The following is a 20,103-nucleotide window of genomic DNA, read 5'->3' as shown; positions in this document are numbered from 1 at the left end:
GCAATTGAACCGGTCGCGTTCTGCTTATGCAACTATGAAAAATTGAAAATGACCTCAATTAAGGTCTCTCAATCTGTGACGCCCCAGAGACAGTGACACCCCCCCAGTTGACTTGTAACACTTTAGTTCTTGTCTTTTTACTTTTGTATTTTTTAATATCCTTCTTTTTGGGCCAGGAATTTCACCGATACCTGTACTGACAAGTTGTATCACTTACCCAACCATGTGGTGGTGCGGGTTTGTCTCAAACACTTTGATTATTAGTGACGAGTTGTATTACTTACCCAACCATGTGGTGGTGCGGGTTTGTTTCAAACACTTTGATTATTATTGTGAGTTTCACGTTGGTTTGGAGTGACGAGTTGTATTACTTACCCAACCATGTGGTGGTGCGGGTTTGTTTCAAACACTTTGATTATTATTGTGAGTTTCATGTTTATTTGGAGTGAGCTTATTTTTTTGTTTATAAGATATTGTAAACCTCACCTTATCAATTGTTGTAATTGGTCTCTATCTCAATCGAAACAGTATAGATATTCTTCTCTTCTCCTAAAAGACAACGATTCCTGCGTAGTTCTATTGCATCGTGAGACCGTTTTTTAAATTCTCTCTTATATTTTTCTGTTGTTGTTGACTGTTCAGGATATATTTGTTTTATCAAAACTTGTTTATATTTTTTTTGTTATTGTTGATTGTTCAGGATGTATTTGTTTTTTCAAAATTTGTTTATTCACTTAATATTTCAAACACCCTAGACATCTTACGCCCAAGAGTTCAACTTTATTTCTTCATAAGCTAAACAATCATCGCACCCTTCGTTTCATCGATTCTTTTGTCTATTCTCAATTAGATCTATGATGAGCTCAAAGCCACATGCAGCACTTCTCTCCAGCCCTGGCCTAGGGCACCTAATCCCAGTCCTCGAGCTTGGTAAGCGCTTGGTCACACACCACAACTTCCAAGTCACCGTCTTGGTCATTGCTTCTCACACCTCTCCTGCTGAGTCCCAAGTTATTGAGTCAGCCATGTCCCCAAAACTCTTCGACATCGCCCTACTCCCACCACCAGATATCTCCAGCCTAGTGGACGCTAAAACTACTACTGTTTCACTACTTTCAATAATGATGCGTGAAGTCAGGCCAGCCTTTCGGACTTCAATATCTGCCATGAAGTCCCGTCCCACCATTCTCATTGCTGATCTTTTTGGTACAGAATTTTTTCCCATAGCTGATGAGTTACAGATGCTCAAGTACATTTATATCGCTTCAAATGCATGGTTCCTTGCTATGTTTCTATATTCTCCAATCCTAGATAAGGAAGTGGAAGGTGAATATGAAGACCAAAAAGAACCATTCATAATCCCAGGTTGCAGGTCACTTCGACCCCATGAAGTATTTGACGCCATGCTAGACCGAAACAACCAGCAGTATCATGAGCTTATAAGAATGGGGATTGAAATACCATTAAGCGATGGGATTTTGTTGAACATCTGGGAAGATTTGGAGCCTACAACACTTGCAGCACTGAGAGATGAAAGTCTCTTAGGTCAGGTTGCTAAGGTACCGATTTATACAGTCGGTCCATTAAGGAGATCAATTGGGTCGACTAGTTCGACAAGCCAATTGTTTGAATGGCTAGACAAGCAACCAAACGAGTCTGTGATTTATGTCTCATTTGGGAGTGGTGGTTCGTTGTCACACGAGCAAACAATCGAGCTAGCTTGGGGGTTAGAGTTGAGCCAACAGAAATTTATTTGGGTGGTGCGCCCACCAGCTACAAAAGGTGCAGATGCGGCATTTTTCACCGTAGGGAGTGGAGAGAATGATGTGTCTGAATATTTGCCAGAAGGGTTCTTGAATCGGACCCACAAGTTAGGGATAGTGGTCCCCATGTGGGCCCCACAGGTGGATATCTTGAGCCACGACTCGGTTGGAGGGTTTTTGTCACACTGTGGTTGGAACTCGACGATTGAGAGCATCACCAGTGCAGTGCCAATGATAGCATGGCCACTATACGCAGAGCAGGGAATGAACGCTACGTTGCTGAATGAGGAGTTTGGTGTGGCTGTTCGATCTAAGGTATTGCCGACGAAGGAAGTGGTGGGGAGAGAGGAGATAGAGACGGTGGTGAGAAAGATCATGGAAGACAATCAAGAAGGGAATGTAATAAGGGCTAGAGTTAAGCATCTTAAATGTGATGCAGAGAAAGCTTTATCTGAAGGTGGCTCCTCGAATAATCAGCTGTCTCAGGTGGCAAAACACTGTGAGATACACATGCAACGCATGAAGGTGAAGGACTGAAGGCGTCTTGAGCCACCAGTCCAAGGTCTCGATGGAATTTTCTTTTTCTTTTAAGAATCTACCCATGTGTTAAAGTAACTTTGGTGCTCATTGCTAATAATCAATTTCTGTATAGAGTATATGCATCCCCTCTCATATAATTTATGTGAACCTCACATCTATATGTGACATTGTGATTCACATGTTAAAAGAGAAAAGATGTATATACGAGATACATGAGATATCTTTTTAATCATAAGTGACATATTTAGTGTAATGTATAGTTATCTATAGCTCATCCAATTCTTATTTCTTGTAAAGATCTTTACAATTATTATCAATCTTAGTAATATATTTTCTTTCATAGTTGTTAAATTACTCTTTCCCATCACTATGTAATCTTTACTCTCTACTAATGTGTTGTATCTTTGATTCCTGATTTTAAATTAGGAATATATTAAAATTATTATAAGTTATATAATAAAATTTTATAAATTGATGTGCTAATAAATATGATTGGTATCATTTTTAAAATATAACATATAACTGTTTGAATTATTTTATATGATTGATGAAATATGCACTATCTCTAGCATCACTCTTTAAATTAATGTTATATATGGACATGGTTTTAAAAATCGGACCGGACCGGCTAGTTCGATCGGCTCAACTGAAAATCGGGTATCAGTTGGGTCCAATAAAAATGCCCAAAACTAGCCAAAACCGGAAAAAAACTTAAAAAAATGGGAATCAGAGGCAAATTCGATTTTGTCCCGATCCGGTTTTTAAAACCATTATTATCGATACTATAAATTTTATTATATATACTTAACTAATTTATGTTTCAACTTTTAAACATAACATATGATGAGATTGACGAACTCGCCTTCCTTGGATGATCTCATCAAACATACTCGTCTACCTTGGCACGACATGGATGAACACAGGATAACCATTAATAAGAGCATTCAATGCCGTGGACAGTTACCAATTAGTGGGCAGATCGTTGGATCCTCATCAAAACCCATATTTATGAGCCCTGAGGCTTTACAAAAGGGCATTAAAGCCACAATTAAGGCCCCAGTGGCTAGGAACCATAAAACCATATATATACACATTAATCAGAGACAAACTAGGTACATAGACTCACCTAAAAAGTATTCATAGATACTTTGATATTTCAAACTCTCTTATCATTCTCTAAAAACTCCTATATATTGACTTTGGCATCAGAGATGTGGTGGTAGGCACTACACCAGTGACCACCTTAAGGGAGCTATTGTTCTACATTTGCAGAGATAGTTATGAGGACCCCGCTCCATCTAGACGAACCTACAAGACTAACGATTTGCACTTCATTAGTTTGACGCCGTTTGTGGGGACGACATTTTCGCACTTAGGTTCGAAAGCGTAGTTTCCAATCAATTCCTAAATTCAGATGGAGTCCAACCAGGATTCTGCAGCATTAGCCTTGCAAATCCAGGCACTTGTAGCTAGCATCGAAGAGCTCACTATACAAAATCAAGAGATGAGGCTACGGCTTCAGCAGGAGGAGAACCGGTCTAGGGCCAATCAAGAAGATGAGGGAGATAGCCATAAAAGGAGTGACCGTCGAGGACCAACTACTCCAGATGAACCAAATTTGGATCTTCTCTATAAGATGAGAAAGGAGATGGACAAGCTGAGGAATGCCATTAAAGGGAAGACAGAGAGTTCGTGGTTTCACTCGCAAAGAATCCTCCTAAGACGATGGCAAAGGTGCTCTTGAAGGCATAGAAGTACATGAACACTGAAGATGCCTTAGCCACGATAAAGGACGAAGAAAAGACCAGTGAAAAGGGAAGGAAGGAAGACGATTGTAGAGGACGAAAATGGGAGTGCTCAGATCGTTAGACCAATGACGGGGGTAAAAGGAAAGACGAAAAGACTTCTCGAACGGTAAAATTTACTCCTTTAATTATGCATGTTGACAAAATTTTGGCGCAGATTAAAGATGAGCACTACCTCAAGTGGCCAAGACCATTACATTCATCATCCAATGTGCGTGACAAGAAGAAGTATTGCCGTTTCCACAAGAATCACGACCACTACATAAAGGATTGCAGGGACCTAAAGGAGCAAATAGAGGAGCTCATACGGAGAGGGAAATTGCAGAGGTTTGTGAAGAAGGAGGAACGTAGTAGGTCCAGAGACTATAGCAAAGACAAGTGCGAAGCCTTACCAAGGGACGAGGACCACACCTCCCAACATCCACCAAGTGTGATTGGGGAGATAAAAACAATCATAGGTAGGCCATCCACGGGAGGGTCGTTCAGGTCCCTCAAGAAATCATACTAGAGGCAGGTGAATAGCGTTTACAGAATACCCCCTTTGAAGCATAGACGAACGGACAGGGACATGTTTTTCTCTGAAGAAGATGCTAGAGGAGTGAAACAACCTCATGACGACCCCTTGGTCATAATGCTCACAATAGAAGGATTCAATACCAGGAGAATCCTTGTGGACAATGGCAGCTTCGCGGATATCATCTACCTCTCCATTTTTCAGTAGTTGAAGCTAGATCCAAGAAGGCTGCGCCCATTTAACTCCCGTCTCGTCAGCTTCAGTGGAGACAAAGTGTATCCTAAAGGCATAGTGACATTGACGGTCATAGTGGGGACTCACTTGAGGCAGTTGACTCGTCAGTTGGACTTCTTGGTGGTAGATTGTCTCTCATTTTACAATGTGATCATCGGGAGGCCCACAGTCAATTGTTGGAAAGCAGCCACGTCAACCTGTTACTTGAAGGTGAAGTTCCCAACAGAAAACGGTGTGGGTGAGGTAAAAGGAGATCAAGTACTGGCCAAGGAATGCCACCAGGCCGTGTTAGCTGCAAAAGAAAACCATATGTGGATGATTGAGGAGAAGGAAGAAGATAAAGTGGAAGCCCTAGAAACAATGGAGTTTGTCGAAGGAGAAACAGCAAAGACGACCAGAGTAGGGACGACATTGAGTCCAGAGATGAGGACGAGACTCATTCAGTTCCTTAAAGAGAACCTGGACATCTTTGCATAGAGTCACGAGGACATGTTGGGTATATCCCAAAAGGTCATCCAACACAGGCCAAAATGTGGAACCCAAGAAGAAGCCCGTCTAACAGAGATGACAAGTCTTCGCTCCATAACGAAATCAAGCAATCACAGAAGAGGTCAACAAGCTGTTATTAGCAGGCTTTAGTCGAGAAGTCTACTACCCAGACTAGCTCACCAATGTCGTCCTAGTGAAAAAAGCGAATGGAAAGTGGAGAATGTGCGTGGACTTCACGGACTTAAACAAAACTTGTCCAAAGGACAGTTTCCCTCTACTAAAGATAGATCAGTTAGTGGATTCCACAGCAAGGCAGAAACTACTAACGTTTATGGATACGTTCTCGGGGTATAATCAGATCAAGATGGTTGAGGAAGATCAGGAGAAAACTGCTTTCATCATGAGCCAAGGGCTCTATTGCTATAAGATAATGCCTTTTGGGTTTAAAAATGCAGGAGCAACCTACCAGAGATTAGTGAATAAGATGTTTAGCAAGCAGATCGGGAGAAACATGGAAGTATGTATGGATGATACGCTCATCAAAAGTAAAGAAGAGCTTGCTCACCGAGACGACCTTAGAGAAATGTTCGCCACACTCAGATAGTACCAGATGAAGTTGAACCTCAATAAGTGTGCCTTTGGAGTATCCTCAGAGAAGTTCTTGGGATACATGGTGTCCCATTGGGGGATAGAAGCAAACCTAGAGAAGGTGCGAGCCATACTTGACATGACTTCACCAAAGACCGTCAAGAAAGTCTAGAAGCTCACAGGAAGGATAGTGGCATTCAACAGACTCATCTCTAAAGCAACCGGCAAGTGCTTACCCTTCTTCAAGACATTGAAGCAAGCTTTTGCTTGGATTGATGAATGTGAGGCAGCTTTTCAAGAACTCAAGCGCTACCTAAGCAATCCACCCCTCCTAAGTTTGTCCAAGGAGGGGCAAAACCTATATTTATATCTGGCTGTATCAGCCACAACCATGAGCGTAGCCTTGATTCGAGAAGAGGATAGGAAACGGCTCCCGTTTACTATGTCAGCCAAGCTTTCCAAGGAGTAGAAGCCAAGTACCCAAAGATTGAGAAGATTGCATTTGCATTAATTGTAGCTTTGCACAAGCTGCGACCATATTTCCAGGCTAACCCCATCTTGGTAATGACGGACCAACCTATTAAGAAGTCCATTAACAAACTTAAGGCAACAGGGAGAATGGTCCAATGGGCGATCGAGCTTAGCCAATTCGACATTGAGTACCACCTCAGGGCAGCTATTAAAGCACAGGCTTTAGTGAACTTCGTTGCTGAGTTCACCCTTCTAGATGAAGACAGCTTCCCTGATGAGAAAGAACGATGGACAATATAAACTGATGGGTCGTCAGCCCAAAAGAGAGGAGGAGTAGGGGTCATCATCATCACCCCAGACGGAGAAGTGCTTAAATACGGGGTTCAGCTAAAGTTCCCAGTCACTAATAATGAAGCCGAGTACGAAGGAATATTGGTGGGGCTAAGAATCGAGAAGCCCTAGGAGCTAAAAACCTGCTCCTCCAAAGTGATTCTAAGCTGGTAATAGGGCGGATAAAGGAAGAATATGAAGCAAAGGAGGAGAGAATGCAAAAATACCTCAAGCTGATGAAGCACTTAACACAAGAATTTGATAAAGTGGAATTCATGCAGATCCCCAGAAGCCAGAACATGATAGCAGATGAGATCGCGAAGCAAGCATTGTCAGAAGAAAGACCAACGAGCGTGGGCTTAGAGGTGGAAGTCCAAAAACACCCTAGTATTGAAGAAGTCTCTACCTTTGCAATCCAGAGCGCAAGTAGTCGGATGACCCCGATCATATCCTTCCTCCAAGACGGACACCTTCCACAGGACATCGAGGAGGCTAGGAAGGCCAGGAAGAGAGTAGCTAGGTTCAGGATCTTGAATGACACCTTGTATAAGAGAGGCTTCTCCATGCCCTACCTGAAATGCGTCAACGAAGATTAAGCCAATTATATTTTGGAAGAGATCCATGAAGGGGTTTGTGGAGACCATGCAGGCCCAAGATTCTTGGTAAGCAAAGTTATCAGAACATGTTACTTTTGGCCTACTATGCAGGTAGACGCGAAAGAGCTTGTCAAGAAGTGCAACAAATGCCAGAAGTTTGGGAATGTCCAGCGCCTTCTAGTAGAGAGACTGACGACGATAGCCTCCCCTTGGCCATTTACATAATGGGGAATTGATATCGTCAGCCCACTGCCTCAAGGTAAGGGATCGTAAAGTTTCTACTAGTCGCTATCGATTACTTCACAAAATGGGTTGAAGCAAAGGCATTATCAACTATCACTGAACCAAAAATCCAGGGCTTCGTATGGAAGAACATAATTTGCAGGTTCGGGATTCCACGGACGATCATATCAGATAATGGACGGCAGTTCGATAGTCAAGGCTTCAGGGATTTTTGTTCAAGTTTAGGGATCAAGAACTAGTTCTTATCCCTAGGACATCCACAAGCAAACAGATAGACGAAGGTGACTAATCAAACACTACTTAAGATCATCAGAGCCAGGTTGGACGACACTAAGGGAGCCTGGCCTGAGGAATTACCCAATGTCTTGTGGGCTTATTGGACTACAACAAGAACCCTAACAGGAGAAACCCCCTTCAAGCTCACTTATGGCACTGAGGCAGTAATCCCGGTCGAGGTGGGAATAACCAGCATCAGGCGAGAGATGTTCCACGAGGAGAGCAATGACCATCAACTAAAGGTTAACCTGGACTACTTAGATGAGATCAGAGATGGAGCTTCTAACAGAATGATGAAGTACCAGCAAAAGATGGCTGAGTACTACAACAATAGAGTGAAACTCAGATGACTTGACATAGGGGACCTCGTCCTGCGCAAAGTCACCCCAGCAACTAAAGACCCTACCCAAGGGAAACTTGGGCTAACCTGGGAAGGACCTTACCAAGTCGTCTATTACTCCAGACAAGGCAGTTATCACCTGGAGACCTTAGATGAGCAGAGACTACCACGACCATGGAACATTGAGCACTTGAAGAAGTACTACCAATAGATGTAACAGGCAATTGTATTAATTTTTGAAAGCAATAAAAGAACTATTCAGCTAATAACTTAATGTAGGCAAACATAGTAGCTTAAAAGCCAAAAAATTGGCCAAGTAACAAGATTCCGCCTAGATGGATGTAAGTTACTGACAAATCCAAAGAATGACAAAATCCCTTAAATGGATGTAAGTAAAAAAAAAAAAGGGGCAAAGTAACAAGATTCTGCCTAGACAGATGTAAGTTACTGACGAAGCCAAAAATTACGAAGAATTAACTATGTAACAAAATCCCATCTCAATGAATGCAAGTTGTCGACATAGCAGAACTCCATCAACGTCTCTCATTGTACTTTTTGATACAATTCGTTAGTTCCATGGTACTATTTCAGCTACCGTTTAACTTTAAATAAAAATTTTTATGAATTAACATAACAATAAATATTATTAATGTCACATAAAGAAACATGATAAACAAAATTTTTTTTTTTTGATTACTTTTCTATGTTGATGAAGTGCAAATTGTCAGTCTTGTAGGTTTGTCTAGATGGAGTGGGGTCCTTATAACTGTCTCTGCAAATGTAGAACAATGGCTCCTTTAAGGTGGTCATTGGTGTGGTGCCTGCCATCATGTCTCCATTGCCAAAGTCAGTATATAGGAGTTTTTAGAGAATGATAAGAGAGTTTGAAATATCAGAGTATCTATGAATACTTTTTAGGTGAGTCTATGTACTTGGTTTGTCTATAATCAGTGTGTATATATATTGGTTCATGGTTCCTAGCCGTTGGGGCCTTAATTGTGGCTTTAGTGCCCTTTTGTAACGCCTCAAGGCTCATGAATATGGGTTTTGATGAGGCTCCAACGGTCTGCCCACTAATTGGTAATTGTCCGCAGCATTGAATGCTCTTATTACTGGTTATCCTGTGTTCATCCGTGTCATGCCAAGGTAGACGAGTATGTTTGATGAGATCATCCAAGGAAGGTGAGTTCGTCAGTCCCATCAGCTGCCCCCCGGGTTCTGTGGTTGTCATGATGTGTCATGATGACCACCAGAAGATGAAAGGTTTTTTTTATTAGACATGGCTCTTAGGATTTCGCTCCACATTTAATGCGTGGTGGCAGCGCCACACATATCGTGGCCACATGGCATGTTTTGACTAGTGGAGTTAATGCTCCACTCGTGTGACTCTTGGGTTTCCCACTGGATTTCAGTTTTTGTGCCTTGGTTTTTAAACTTCCCTTCTCTTAACTTTCCCCTTCACTTTCTCCAACTTCCAATCATTGTTCTGATCTTCTTCTTCTCCAACCTTTTTCTGTGATTTTCTTCGAGCCGGTGCATTCTGTGGATCTCTGTGCTTCCTTTTGAGGTATGCCTTTCTTCTCCACCTCCTTTTTTATGGCATGGATATAGATTATGCTCAGTTTCTGATTTTTCTTTCTTTTTCTTTTTTTTTTTTCTTTTTTTGGGTTTTTAGGATTTATCTCTTTTCCTCCGTTTTCTGGTTTTCATGGTCAATAGCTTTGAGGTTAGGGTAGCTTGCCCCTCAGTTTCCTTCTTTTTTGCGCATTTAAGGGCCTCTTTAGGTGCTTCCCATGCCTTTTTCCCTTTGGTTGAAAACTTCGTTTTTGAGGGTAGTAGTTTAGGCGTTGTATTCAGTGATTTGTTTCCTTTGCTTTGTCAATCAATTGATTGGTTTGAGGGTTTGGTGAGTGAGCGAGGGATAATGTCAGAGGTTAGATCTAGTGAGCTCGAGACTAGGTTGTCTTCTAGTGATGACCCAATGGAGGTGGGAGATGATACTACCGTTTCCGTCCTTCAAGAGGTTAGGGTTTTTTCTGCTCTTGGGGAGGAGTGTGGTCTAGATGCTGAGATCCTCTCTAGATTTAGCCAAAGGTTTCAAATTCCTAATAAGGTTAGGGTTCGTCTTCCTCAACCAAAGGAACGAGCTTGTCATTTTTCGCCCAGGGAGGTGTGCTTCTATGAGGCTGCCTTCTTGAGTGGGCTCAGGTTCCCTGTCCACCCCTTTATCATGGAGCTTCTAAACCACTTCAGAATTCCTCCCAGGCAACTTATGCCTAAATCCTGAAGGATAGTGGTCAGTTGTATGGAGATATGGCTGGCTGCTACTGATAGGGATATGATAAAGGTGGACGAGCTTGTTTATTTGTACCGTTTGAAAGAATCTAAGGAGTACGGGTATGATGAGCTAGCGCCTTGGGTCAAGGACTTACCCTCGTCGTTTTGGTATTAGAAGTCCCGATTCTTTTTTGTCTCCGGGGATGAGTTTAAGACCCTTTTTGGCGAGGTTTGTGGAGACGTCCCTAAGTTGCTCCGTCGATGGGAAACCCCGAGTCTAGGTGCGTCATCTTTTCGCCAGTACTTCATCAATCTTATTGATCTATTTTTTCTGGCTCATATTTTGTCACTTACTAACTTCCTTGCTTGTTATCTTGTGCACAGTTAAGAGACGGCCAAAGCTTAAGAGCAGGTACAGGCAATGCGTTGAAGCGGCCATCGAGTACTCGAGGACGATCGAAGATTTTGATGATCTGGCCGATCTGCAAACTCTAGCTTTTCACTGCCTTAGTCTAGTGCCTTCTGCTTTTGTCCTACGAAACATAGAAATTGAGGAAAAAAAGAGTAAGTGTTAAGCTCGTCTATGCTGCTCCTTTCCTCTTCTTGTTTTTTTTTTTTTTTAACAAGTGTTTTCCTTTTGTAGGGATGATGACGAAGTTCAATCAAGGAATGTACGCACGAATGAGGGCCAAGAAGAACGAGCCCCTTTCCAATCTTGGGGCCAGAACTATACAGGTGATGGATAAACGGATCTCCGTCACTCTAGCTACCCCAGCTACTCCTGGCATTAAGACAACGAGGACAGCCTCCCTGGCTACCTCGATTGAAGAGATTGCTCATCTCCGGAATAAAAGGCAACGTACCAGGGATAAGTTGAAGGATAAAGCTAACTCTCGATCGTCCAGTGTCTGGGACAATGCTGGGGTCTCGTTGGCACAAATGCAAGAGGCCTTTACTGCCGAGGAGATGAAGGTATTCTCGAGCACATCTCCTAACGAGGTTGCGGGTCGTCATCTCCACAAGCTTGTCCAGGTAGTGTACTTCTGCAAATTTATCTTCTCTTTCCTTTTTTTTTTTTTTTTTTTTTTTTTTTTTTTTTTTTTTTTTTTTTTTCTTTTGCATTGTTCTGAGGTCTGGTTTCTTCTTTTAGGTGCTGGGGGAGAGCCTTCACATTACCTCGGAGTATCTTACTTAGGAGACCAAGGTCGCGTCTGCAGTATCCAGGGTAGAGGGCTTAGAGGCGAAGAACTCGAAATTGAAGAAAGACTTGATTGCAGCTATGGATGAAGCCAACACTGTGAAGGGGAAGATCAAGGTCATGGAGGACGACCTCAGAGCTGAACGACAGCTGACGGTGGAGAAGGACGAACAGCTCTAGGTGGTGAAGGAGAAAATCAAGACCATTGCTGCTAAGCTCTTGAGGCGGTACTTCGTCAAGCACCCTACTGGAGTGGATCTAGAGAACCTTGATCTTGAAAAAGTAAACAAAGAAATGGCTGCTAATGAGGCCTCCCAGTCTACGGCCCTTGAAGGTGATGCCCCTAAGAGTGCTTTTCCACCTCTAGCTGATGATGATGTAGCCGCGAACGCCTAAACCTATTACTTGTCTTTTTTTTTTGGGTGTCCGGTGTGTTTTGGGCTTCTCTTTTTTTTTTTTCTTTTTAAATCATAATTTCAAAACAATGTTTTTATTCCATTTTGAGAAAAATGTTTTTTCCCAGTGTTTAAGGGCTTTTATTATATTGAAACAATGTTGGTTGGCCATTGTTTTTGGGCCTTCAGTTATATCAGTGACTTTTATACTTACTTGTTTCCATTCTTTCCTTGCATGATACTTAGTGACTGCTCCATTCCTTTAGTTGCCTCTTTTGCTTTGTTAGAGTGTCTGTTGTGACTCATAGACATTAATGAAGTCCTGCTATGTCAACGACTTGCATTCGTTGAGATGGGATTTTGTTACTTAGTTAATTCTTTGCAATTTTTGGCTTCATCAGTAACTTATATCCGTTTAGGCAGAATCTTGTTACTTAGCCAGATATATATATATTTTTTTTGACTTACGCCCATTTAAGGAATTTTGTCATTCTTTGGCTTCGTCATCTTGTTACTTGGCCAATTTTTTGGCTTTTAAGCTGCTATGTTTGCCTACATTAAGTTATTAGCTGAATAGTTCTTTTATTGCTTTAAAAAATTAATACAATTGCCTGTTACATCTATTGGTGGTACTTCTTCAAGTGCTCAATGTTCCATGGTCGTGGTATTCTTTGCCTGTCTAAGGTCTCCAAGTGATAACTGTCTTGTCTGGAGTAATAGACGACCCGGTAGAGTCCTTCCCAAGTTGGGTCGAGTTTCCCTTAGGCAGGGCCTTTGGTTGCTGGGGTGACTTTACGCAGGACGAGGTCCCTTATGTCAAGTCATCTGAGCTTCATTCTCTTGTTGTAGTACTCAGCTATCTTCTGCTGGTACTTTGTCATTCTGTTAGAAACTCCATCTCTGACCTCGTCCAAGTAGTCCAGGTTGACCTTTAGTTGATCGTCGTTGCTCTCCTCGTGGAACATCTCTTGCTTGATGCTGGTTATTCCCACCTCGACCGGGATTACTGTCTCGGTGCTGTAAATGAGCTTGAAAGGGGTTTCTCATGTTGGGGTTTTTGCTGTAGTCCTGTAAGCCCACAAGACATTGGGCAATTCCTCGAGCCAGGCTCTCTTAGCGTTGTCCAACCTAGCTCTGATGATCTTAAGTAGTGTTCGATTATTCACCTCCTTCTATCCATTTGCTTGTGGATGTCCTTGGGATGAGAAATGGTTCTTGATCCCTAAACTTGAACGAAAATCCCTAAAGCCTTGACTATCGAATTGCCCCCCATTACCTGATATGATCATCCGTGGAATCTCGAACCTGCAAATTATGTTCTTCCATACAAAGTCCTAGAGTTTTGCTTCAATGATAGTTAATAATGCCTTCGCTTTAACCCATTTTGTGAAGTAATCGATAGCGACTAGTAGAAACTTTACCTGTCCCTTACCTCGGGGTAGTGGGCCAACGATGTCAATTCCCCATTGTGCAAATGGCCAAGGGGAGGCTATCGTCGTTAGTCTCTCTACTAGAAGGCGCTGGACATTCCCAAATCTCTGGCATTTGTCGCATTTCTTGACGAGCTCCCTTGCGTCTACCTACATAGTAGGCCAAAAGTAACATGTTCTGATAACTTTGCTTACCAAGGATCTAGGGCCTGCATAGTCTCCGCAAACCCCGTCATAGATCTCTTCCAGAATATACTTGGCTTCCTCTTCATTGACGCACTTCAGGTAGGGCATGAAGAAGCCCATCTTGTACAAGGTGTCATTCAGGATTGTGAACCTGGCTGCTCTCTTCCTGACCTTCTTGGCCTCATCAATGTCCTGTGGAAGGTGTCTGTCTTGAAGGAAGGATATGATCGGGGTCATCCAGCTGCTTGCGCTCTAGATTGCAAAGGTAGAGACTTCTTTAATGCTGGGGTGTTTCTGGACTTCCATCTCTAAGCCCATGCTTGTTGGTCTTTCTTCTAATGATGCTTGCTTCATGATCTCGTCTGCTATCATGTTTTGACTTCTGGGGGTCTACACAAATTCCACCTTATCAAATTCCTGTGTTAAGTGCTTCGTCAACCTAAGGTATTCTTGCATTCCCTCCTCCTTTGCTTCATATTCTTCCTTTATCTGCCCTATTACCAGCTTAGAATCACTTTGGAGGAGCAGGTTTTTAGCTCTTAGGGCTTTCCCAATTCTTAGCCCCGTAAATATTCCTTCATACTCAGCTTCATTATTGGTGGCCGGGAACTTTAGCTGAACCCTATATTTAAGTACTTCTCCGTCTAGGGTGATGATGATGACCCCTACTCCTCCCTTCTTTTGGGCTGACGAACCATCAGTTTGTATTGTCCATCGTTCTGTCTCGTCGGGGAGGGTGAACTCGGCGACGAAGTCCGTCAAAGCCTACGCTTTACTATCCTGGGGTGGTACTCAATGTTGAACTGGCTAAGCTCAATCGCCCATTAGAACATTCTCCCTGCTGCCTCAGGTTTGTTCATGGACTTCTTAATGGGTTGGTCCATCATTACCAAGATGGGGTTAGCCTAGAAATACGGTCGCAGCTTGTGCGAAGCTACAATTAATGCGAATGCAATCTTCTCATTCTTTGGGTACTTGGCTTCTGCTCCTTGGAAAGCTTGGTTGACGTAGTAAACTGAGAGCTATTTCCTATCCTCTTCTCAAATCAAGGCTGTGCTCACGGCTATGGCTGATACAACCAAATATAAATACAAGTTTTTCCCCTCCTTGGACGAACTTAGGAGGGGTGGATTGCTTTAGTAACGCTTGAGTTCTTAAAAAGCTGCCTCACATTTGTCAGTCCAGGCAAAAGCTTGCTTCAATGTCTTGAAGAAGGGTAAGCACTTGTCCGTTGCTTTAGAGATAAACTTGTTAAGTGCCGCTATCCTTCCTATGAGCTTCTAGACTTACTTTACAGTCTTTGGAGACGTCATGTCAAGTATGGCTCGCACCTTCTCTGGATTTGCTTCTATCCCCCTTTGGGATACCATGTATCCCTAGAACTTCCTCAAGGCTATTCCAAAGGCACACTTACTGGGGTTCAACTTCATTTGGTACTGTCTGAGTGTGGCGAATGTTTCTCTAAGGTCGTCTCGACGACCAAGCTCTTCTTTACTCTTGACGAGCATATCATCCACATATACTTTCACATTTCTCCCGATCTACTTGTTAAACATCTTATTCATTAATCTATGGTAGGTTTCTCCTGCATTTTTCAACTCAAAAAGCATTACCTTATAGCAATAGAGCCCTTGACTCATGATGAAAGTAGTTTTCTCCTAATCTTCTTCAGCCATCTTGATTTGAATATACCCTGAGAACGCATCCATAAATGTCAGTAGTTTATGCCCTGTAGTGGAATCCACTAACTAATCTATCCTTGGTAGAGGGAAACTATCCTTTAGACAAGCTTCATTTAGGTCCGTGAAGTCCATGCATGTTCTCCACTTTCCATTTGGTTTCTTCACTAGGACGACATTGGCGAGCTAGTCTGGGTAGTAGACTTCTTGAATAAAGCCTACTGATAATAGCTTGTTAACCTCGTTTGTGATTGCTTGATTCCATTCTGGAGCGAAGACCCGTTGTCTTTGTTGGACGGTCTTCTTCTCAGGGTCCATATTTAGCCTGTGTTGGATGACCTTTGGGGATATACCTGGCATGTCCTCATGACTCCATGCAAAGACGTCCAGGTTCTCTAGGCTTACTAAACTTAGGAAGGCACTTCCCAAATCCAACTCCCACAATACATTCTAACACATATTTAGATCCAGACAACATGAAATAATTACCTCTAGAGATGATGTTGCTCTATTAGGAATGTAGACTCCATAATGAACTTTAGTAGCCAAGTTGTCAATATGGACTTCAAAATGGTGGCATATCATTTGTAGCATGGACTTCACGTCCCCTACCCATTGATTGCAAACTTTTATCCTGAAATTATAAAACAACGTTCATTACAGAGGCTACATACAAAAATAATTGTTGCTATAAAGGATAGGGATAAAGGGAGAACATTATAAATGCTTAATGATAATGGGTGGAAGTTTGAAGTTGTGTTTGTGAAAATTTGTAGGTGGATTTTTTTTAAAGCAATACTTCACCATAGTTTATCTTATCCAATAGTTTTTTTTTTTTTTGCTGGCAATATCGGTGGTTAGTTAAGGAATAAGAAAGAATTTTGAACAATTAATTTTTTTTTAATTAAATAAAAGATAATGATTAGAATTTAGGAGTAAAGCTTCAATTGAAATCTGGAAAAAAAAAATTTTGAATTCAAATAGGAGAACGTGTACCTTGGATTTGAAGAGGTACGCTAAATTTTAGGAAGATGGGTGAACGTGGGATTTGATTTTTTTTTTTTTAAATTTAGTTATTGAATTTCCTTAAATGTCCTATTTTTTTATTTTTTAAGTATAGTGATAATATAATATATTAGGGGTATTTTTGATAGTAGAAAAAGAGATAACTACATTTTCGAATCCTCTTAATATATACAGATAAAATATTTCAAACACCTAAATTTTAATTCATGTTTGAAATTTAAAACACAATACAAACTAAACTATACTTAGATGAAGTATTTATAAGGACCAAAATTATCTAGAGTTCCTAGAGTAATTTACTATGCAGAATTTTTTAGATTTCACATTCATTTTACAGTTAAAAGGTTAGGATTATTCTAATAAAATAAATAAATAAAAGGTTAGGATTATGCCATAACCATAATACAAATCCATTAACATGGTCATACAATTATATTTCCAAAAATAAAAAACTCTAAAATTTATTCACATTAATTCTGTCAAGCTAGCCTAAATAAATGAGGAACACCAAAACTCTCTCGCTCTCTCCTATTCCTACGGCCAATCTTCATCCCTTATACTCCAATTTGTGTTAAATTAAGGTAACACATTTTTGAAACTAGAAGCAGTTTCTACTTGGAAAAAGAAAAAGAAAAAGAAAAACGAAGAGTAGAAAAGGAAGAATATTGTCACATGATCTTAGCCAAAATATTGAGAGAGGAAAACGTAAGGGCACTATCACTCACTCAAATTTTTATTTTTTTTTAAAAGGAGGATAAAATTCCTATTTTTTGGACTAAAACCCAATATGTAAATTTCCAGAAATATTACATACCCAACTCAGTGCTTTTGTGCTTTTGTCGATGAGGCCTTTCAGTGCTGTTGTGCTTTCTTGCTTTCTTTTGGATTTGTCTGTTAATCATACTTTTCCTTTTAGTTTTGCATTCTTATTCATCTGATTAATATGGGCCTGGTTTAACTTTTTCTTTTTTTTTTTCTACTCTGTCTTATTTGATTTTTTTTTTTTTGGTCTTTTTTTCCTAGTTATTTTTTTGCTCAGTCATTTATTTAAGTTAATGGAATTGAATTCATTAAGTTTGAGTTTTTTTTAAGCATAATTTTATGATTGTGTTAGTGGATTGATGATGTAGCATAATCCTAGCCTCTTATTATAAATTGAAGGTAAAAATTTATATAACTCTACATGATAGAGTAGTCTAAGAACACTATAGAATTTTGATCCTATTTATTATAATTGATGGTGTCTAAAAAAAACCAACTCCTTACTCGTCCATGGATGTCGTCCATAAAAAAGGTACATCGTCCTAAGTTTACAAGGCAGACTACACTACTGTCGTCCAGAGAAACCTCTGGACGACGTGTACTAACTAGTGTACTATCTCTCGTCCAGGCAGCACTTAGGACGAGGGAAAGGTAGTTTTGACACAAAGATAACCGCTATAGCGGTTATCAAATTGTACGCTCCAGACTCCGTGAAATAGGGGGAGGTTATCCAACGGATAACCGCTCCCTAAACCTATAAAAGGAGATGAATCTTCGACAAGAAAAGGATGAGTACTTCTTCTTTACAGATTCTTTACAGACAATATTTTTCTTTAAGAGGAGAATTGCTAACTTCATCATCGGAGGAATTTTGACCGGCCAACCCCGGTCTCCTCTGATCTTCTATTTCTTATCTTTCAGGCCCTCAACATCATCGTGATTCGTGCTGTTCAACTAATTGATTCCTTGATTGCTATCAGTTGGCGCTGCTTGTGGGGAGATTATTCTTCTCTTTGACAAAAAGTTGATGGTACGGACTAGATCGAGGGCTACCAGCCTAGGCCGTCAGGGAAGCAGAGATGCTTCCAGCAACCCTCACCGCGACCGCCAATCTGCACCGGCCATGCAGACTTCATCTGTTCAAAATGTACAATCCATGGCAGCCGCAATGGCGGAGTTGACTCGCCAAAACCAAGAATTAAGAATAGAGATTAATCTAAGGAGGCAGACGCATGAAGAACGTGAGGGTGGAGGACAAATGCAGAGTCGTGATGACAGAGAGAACACTGAGATTGGAAGTCAGTTAAGAGGTACCACTTCACGAGCAGTGCCACATTTAAAGGAAGAGATGGACCAGATGAGAAGAGTCATGGAGGAAATGAAAGAGAATATGAGAAGGACAAATCCTATAGAAGACTTGGTCCACCGAACTGATTCCCCATTTACGGCTTCCATCAATGGTCACCCTCTACCATCGAAGTTTAAGATGCCTTCTCTGGATTCGTACGACGGAACACGAGACCCGTTCGATCACATTGCTACCTTCAAGACCACCATGCATCTCCAAGGGGTTCCCGACGAAATAATGCGCAGAGCATTCCCTACTACCCTTAAGGGCCTAGCACGAGTTTGGTTCAGCAAAATACCCCCGAATTCGATGAGTTCTTTTGAAGAGTTGAGCAAGCTGTTTGTTAACAACTTCATAGGAGGACAAAGACATAAGTGTTCCTCGTCCAGCCTATTGACCATAGAGCAGGGAGAGAATGAGAGTTTACGGTCGTTCATCACCCGTTTCAACAGAGAAGCCCTGAGTGTGGACGAAGCAGATGACAAGCTCTTGTTGGCGGCTTTCCATAATGGGGTGAATTCGGATCTGTTCATTCACAAACTCTACGAAAAAGAGCCCCAGTCTATGGTAGAACTTGTCCATTCGGCACAAAATTTTATGAATGCAGAAGACGCAATCATTGCTAAGAAGAGGAAGAGGTCTGAGAGAGTAGACGCAAATCCCGGTTGCCACTTAGAGTAGGGCCCTCGTCTAAAGAAGGGACGGACGGAAGACAGGAAAGATCGAGACATTAAGAAGCCGGGCTCTTCAGCACGGAACTAGTAGTATACCTCTTTGAACGTCCCACTTGAGAAGGTCCTAATGCAGATCAAGGATGATCCTTTCTTAAAGTGGCCGGAGAAAATGAGGGGAGATCCCAATAAACGCAATCGGAACAAGTATTGTCACTTCCACAGGGATCATGGTCACGATACGGACGAGTGTTTCGATTTAAAGCAGCAAATCGAAAATCTCATAAGGCAAGGGAAGCTGAAGAATTTCCTTGGACGAGATAACAGGGATGAGAAAATGAAAGGAAAAATGGAAGAATCATCACGACCACCACTTGGAGAAATAAGAGTCATTATAGGTGGAAGTTCAACAGGCCAATCATCCAAGTCCAAGAAAGCATACTTGAAGGTAGTGCAGAGTGTCCAGCTTTCTGGACGATCACCGAGAGCAAGGACCACAGACGAAGCAGCGATCACCTTCACGGACGAAGATGCTGAGAGAATTCATCACCCCCATGATGATGCTCTCATCATCACCTTAATGATTGCTGACTACACAACTAGAAGGGTGCTTGTAGACAACGGAAGCTCAGCAGACATTTTGTATTATCCAACTTTTCAACAAATGAGGCTAGGACGAGACCGGCTCCGTCCAGTGAACTCCCCCCTAGTAGGTTTTGGTGGCATGAAGGTACAACCCGTGGGTACTATTTCCTTATCAGTGGTAGTGGGGGCATACCCAAGACAAGTCACCAAGGATGTGAACTTCCTTGTGGTAGATTGTCCGTCCTCCTATAACGCCATAATTGGACGACCAACCTTGAATAGTTGGAAGGTCGTTACCTCTACTTACCACCTATCAGTTAAGTTTCCAACAGAACACGGAGTAGGGCAGGTACAAGG

General features: G+C 41.7%; 1 protein-coding gene across 1 annotated transcript; it reads left to right on the top strand.

Moving 5' to 3' along the window:
* Positions 1 to 278: 278 nt before the first annotated feature.
* LOC126732585 (anthocyanidin 3-O-glucosyltransferase 5-like) lies at positions 279 to 2,645 on the top strand. Its single transcript, XM_050435530.1, has one exon. It carries the CDS (start codon positions 855 to 857, stop codon positions 2,298 to 2,300), a length of 1,446 nt encoding a protein of 481 aa, XP_050291487.1. The 5' UTR covers positions 279 to 854; the 3' UTR covers positions 2,301 to 2,645.
* The last annotated feature ends 17,458 nt before the right edge of the window (positions 2,646 to 20,103 follow it).

This window comes from Quercus robur, chromosome 6 (genome assembly GCF_932294415.1).
Source record: "Quercus robur chromosome 6, dhQueRobu3.1, whole genome shotgun sequence".
NCBI lineage: Eukaryota > Viridiplantae > Streptophyta > Magnoliopsida > Fagales > Fagaceae > Quercus > Quercus robur.
The sequence above is the reverse complement of the archived record's forward strand: the minus strand, read 5'-3'. Positions and strand labels throughout refer to the sequence as shown.

Excerpts from the sequence above, each read along its gene's own strand:
- LOC126732585 (XM_050435530.1), top strand. The coding sequence starts at position 855 with ATGATGAGCTCAAAGCCACATGCAGCACTTCTCTCCAGCCCTGGCCTA.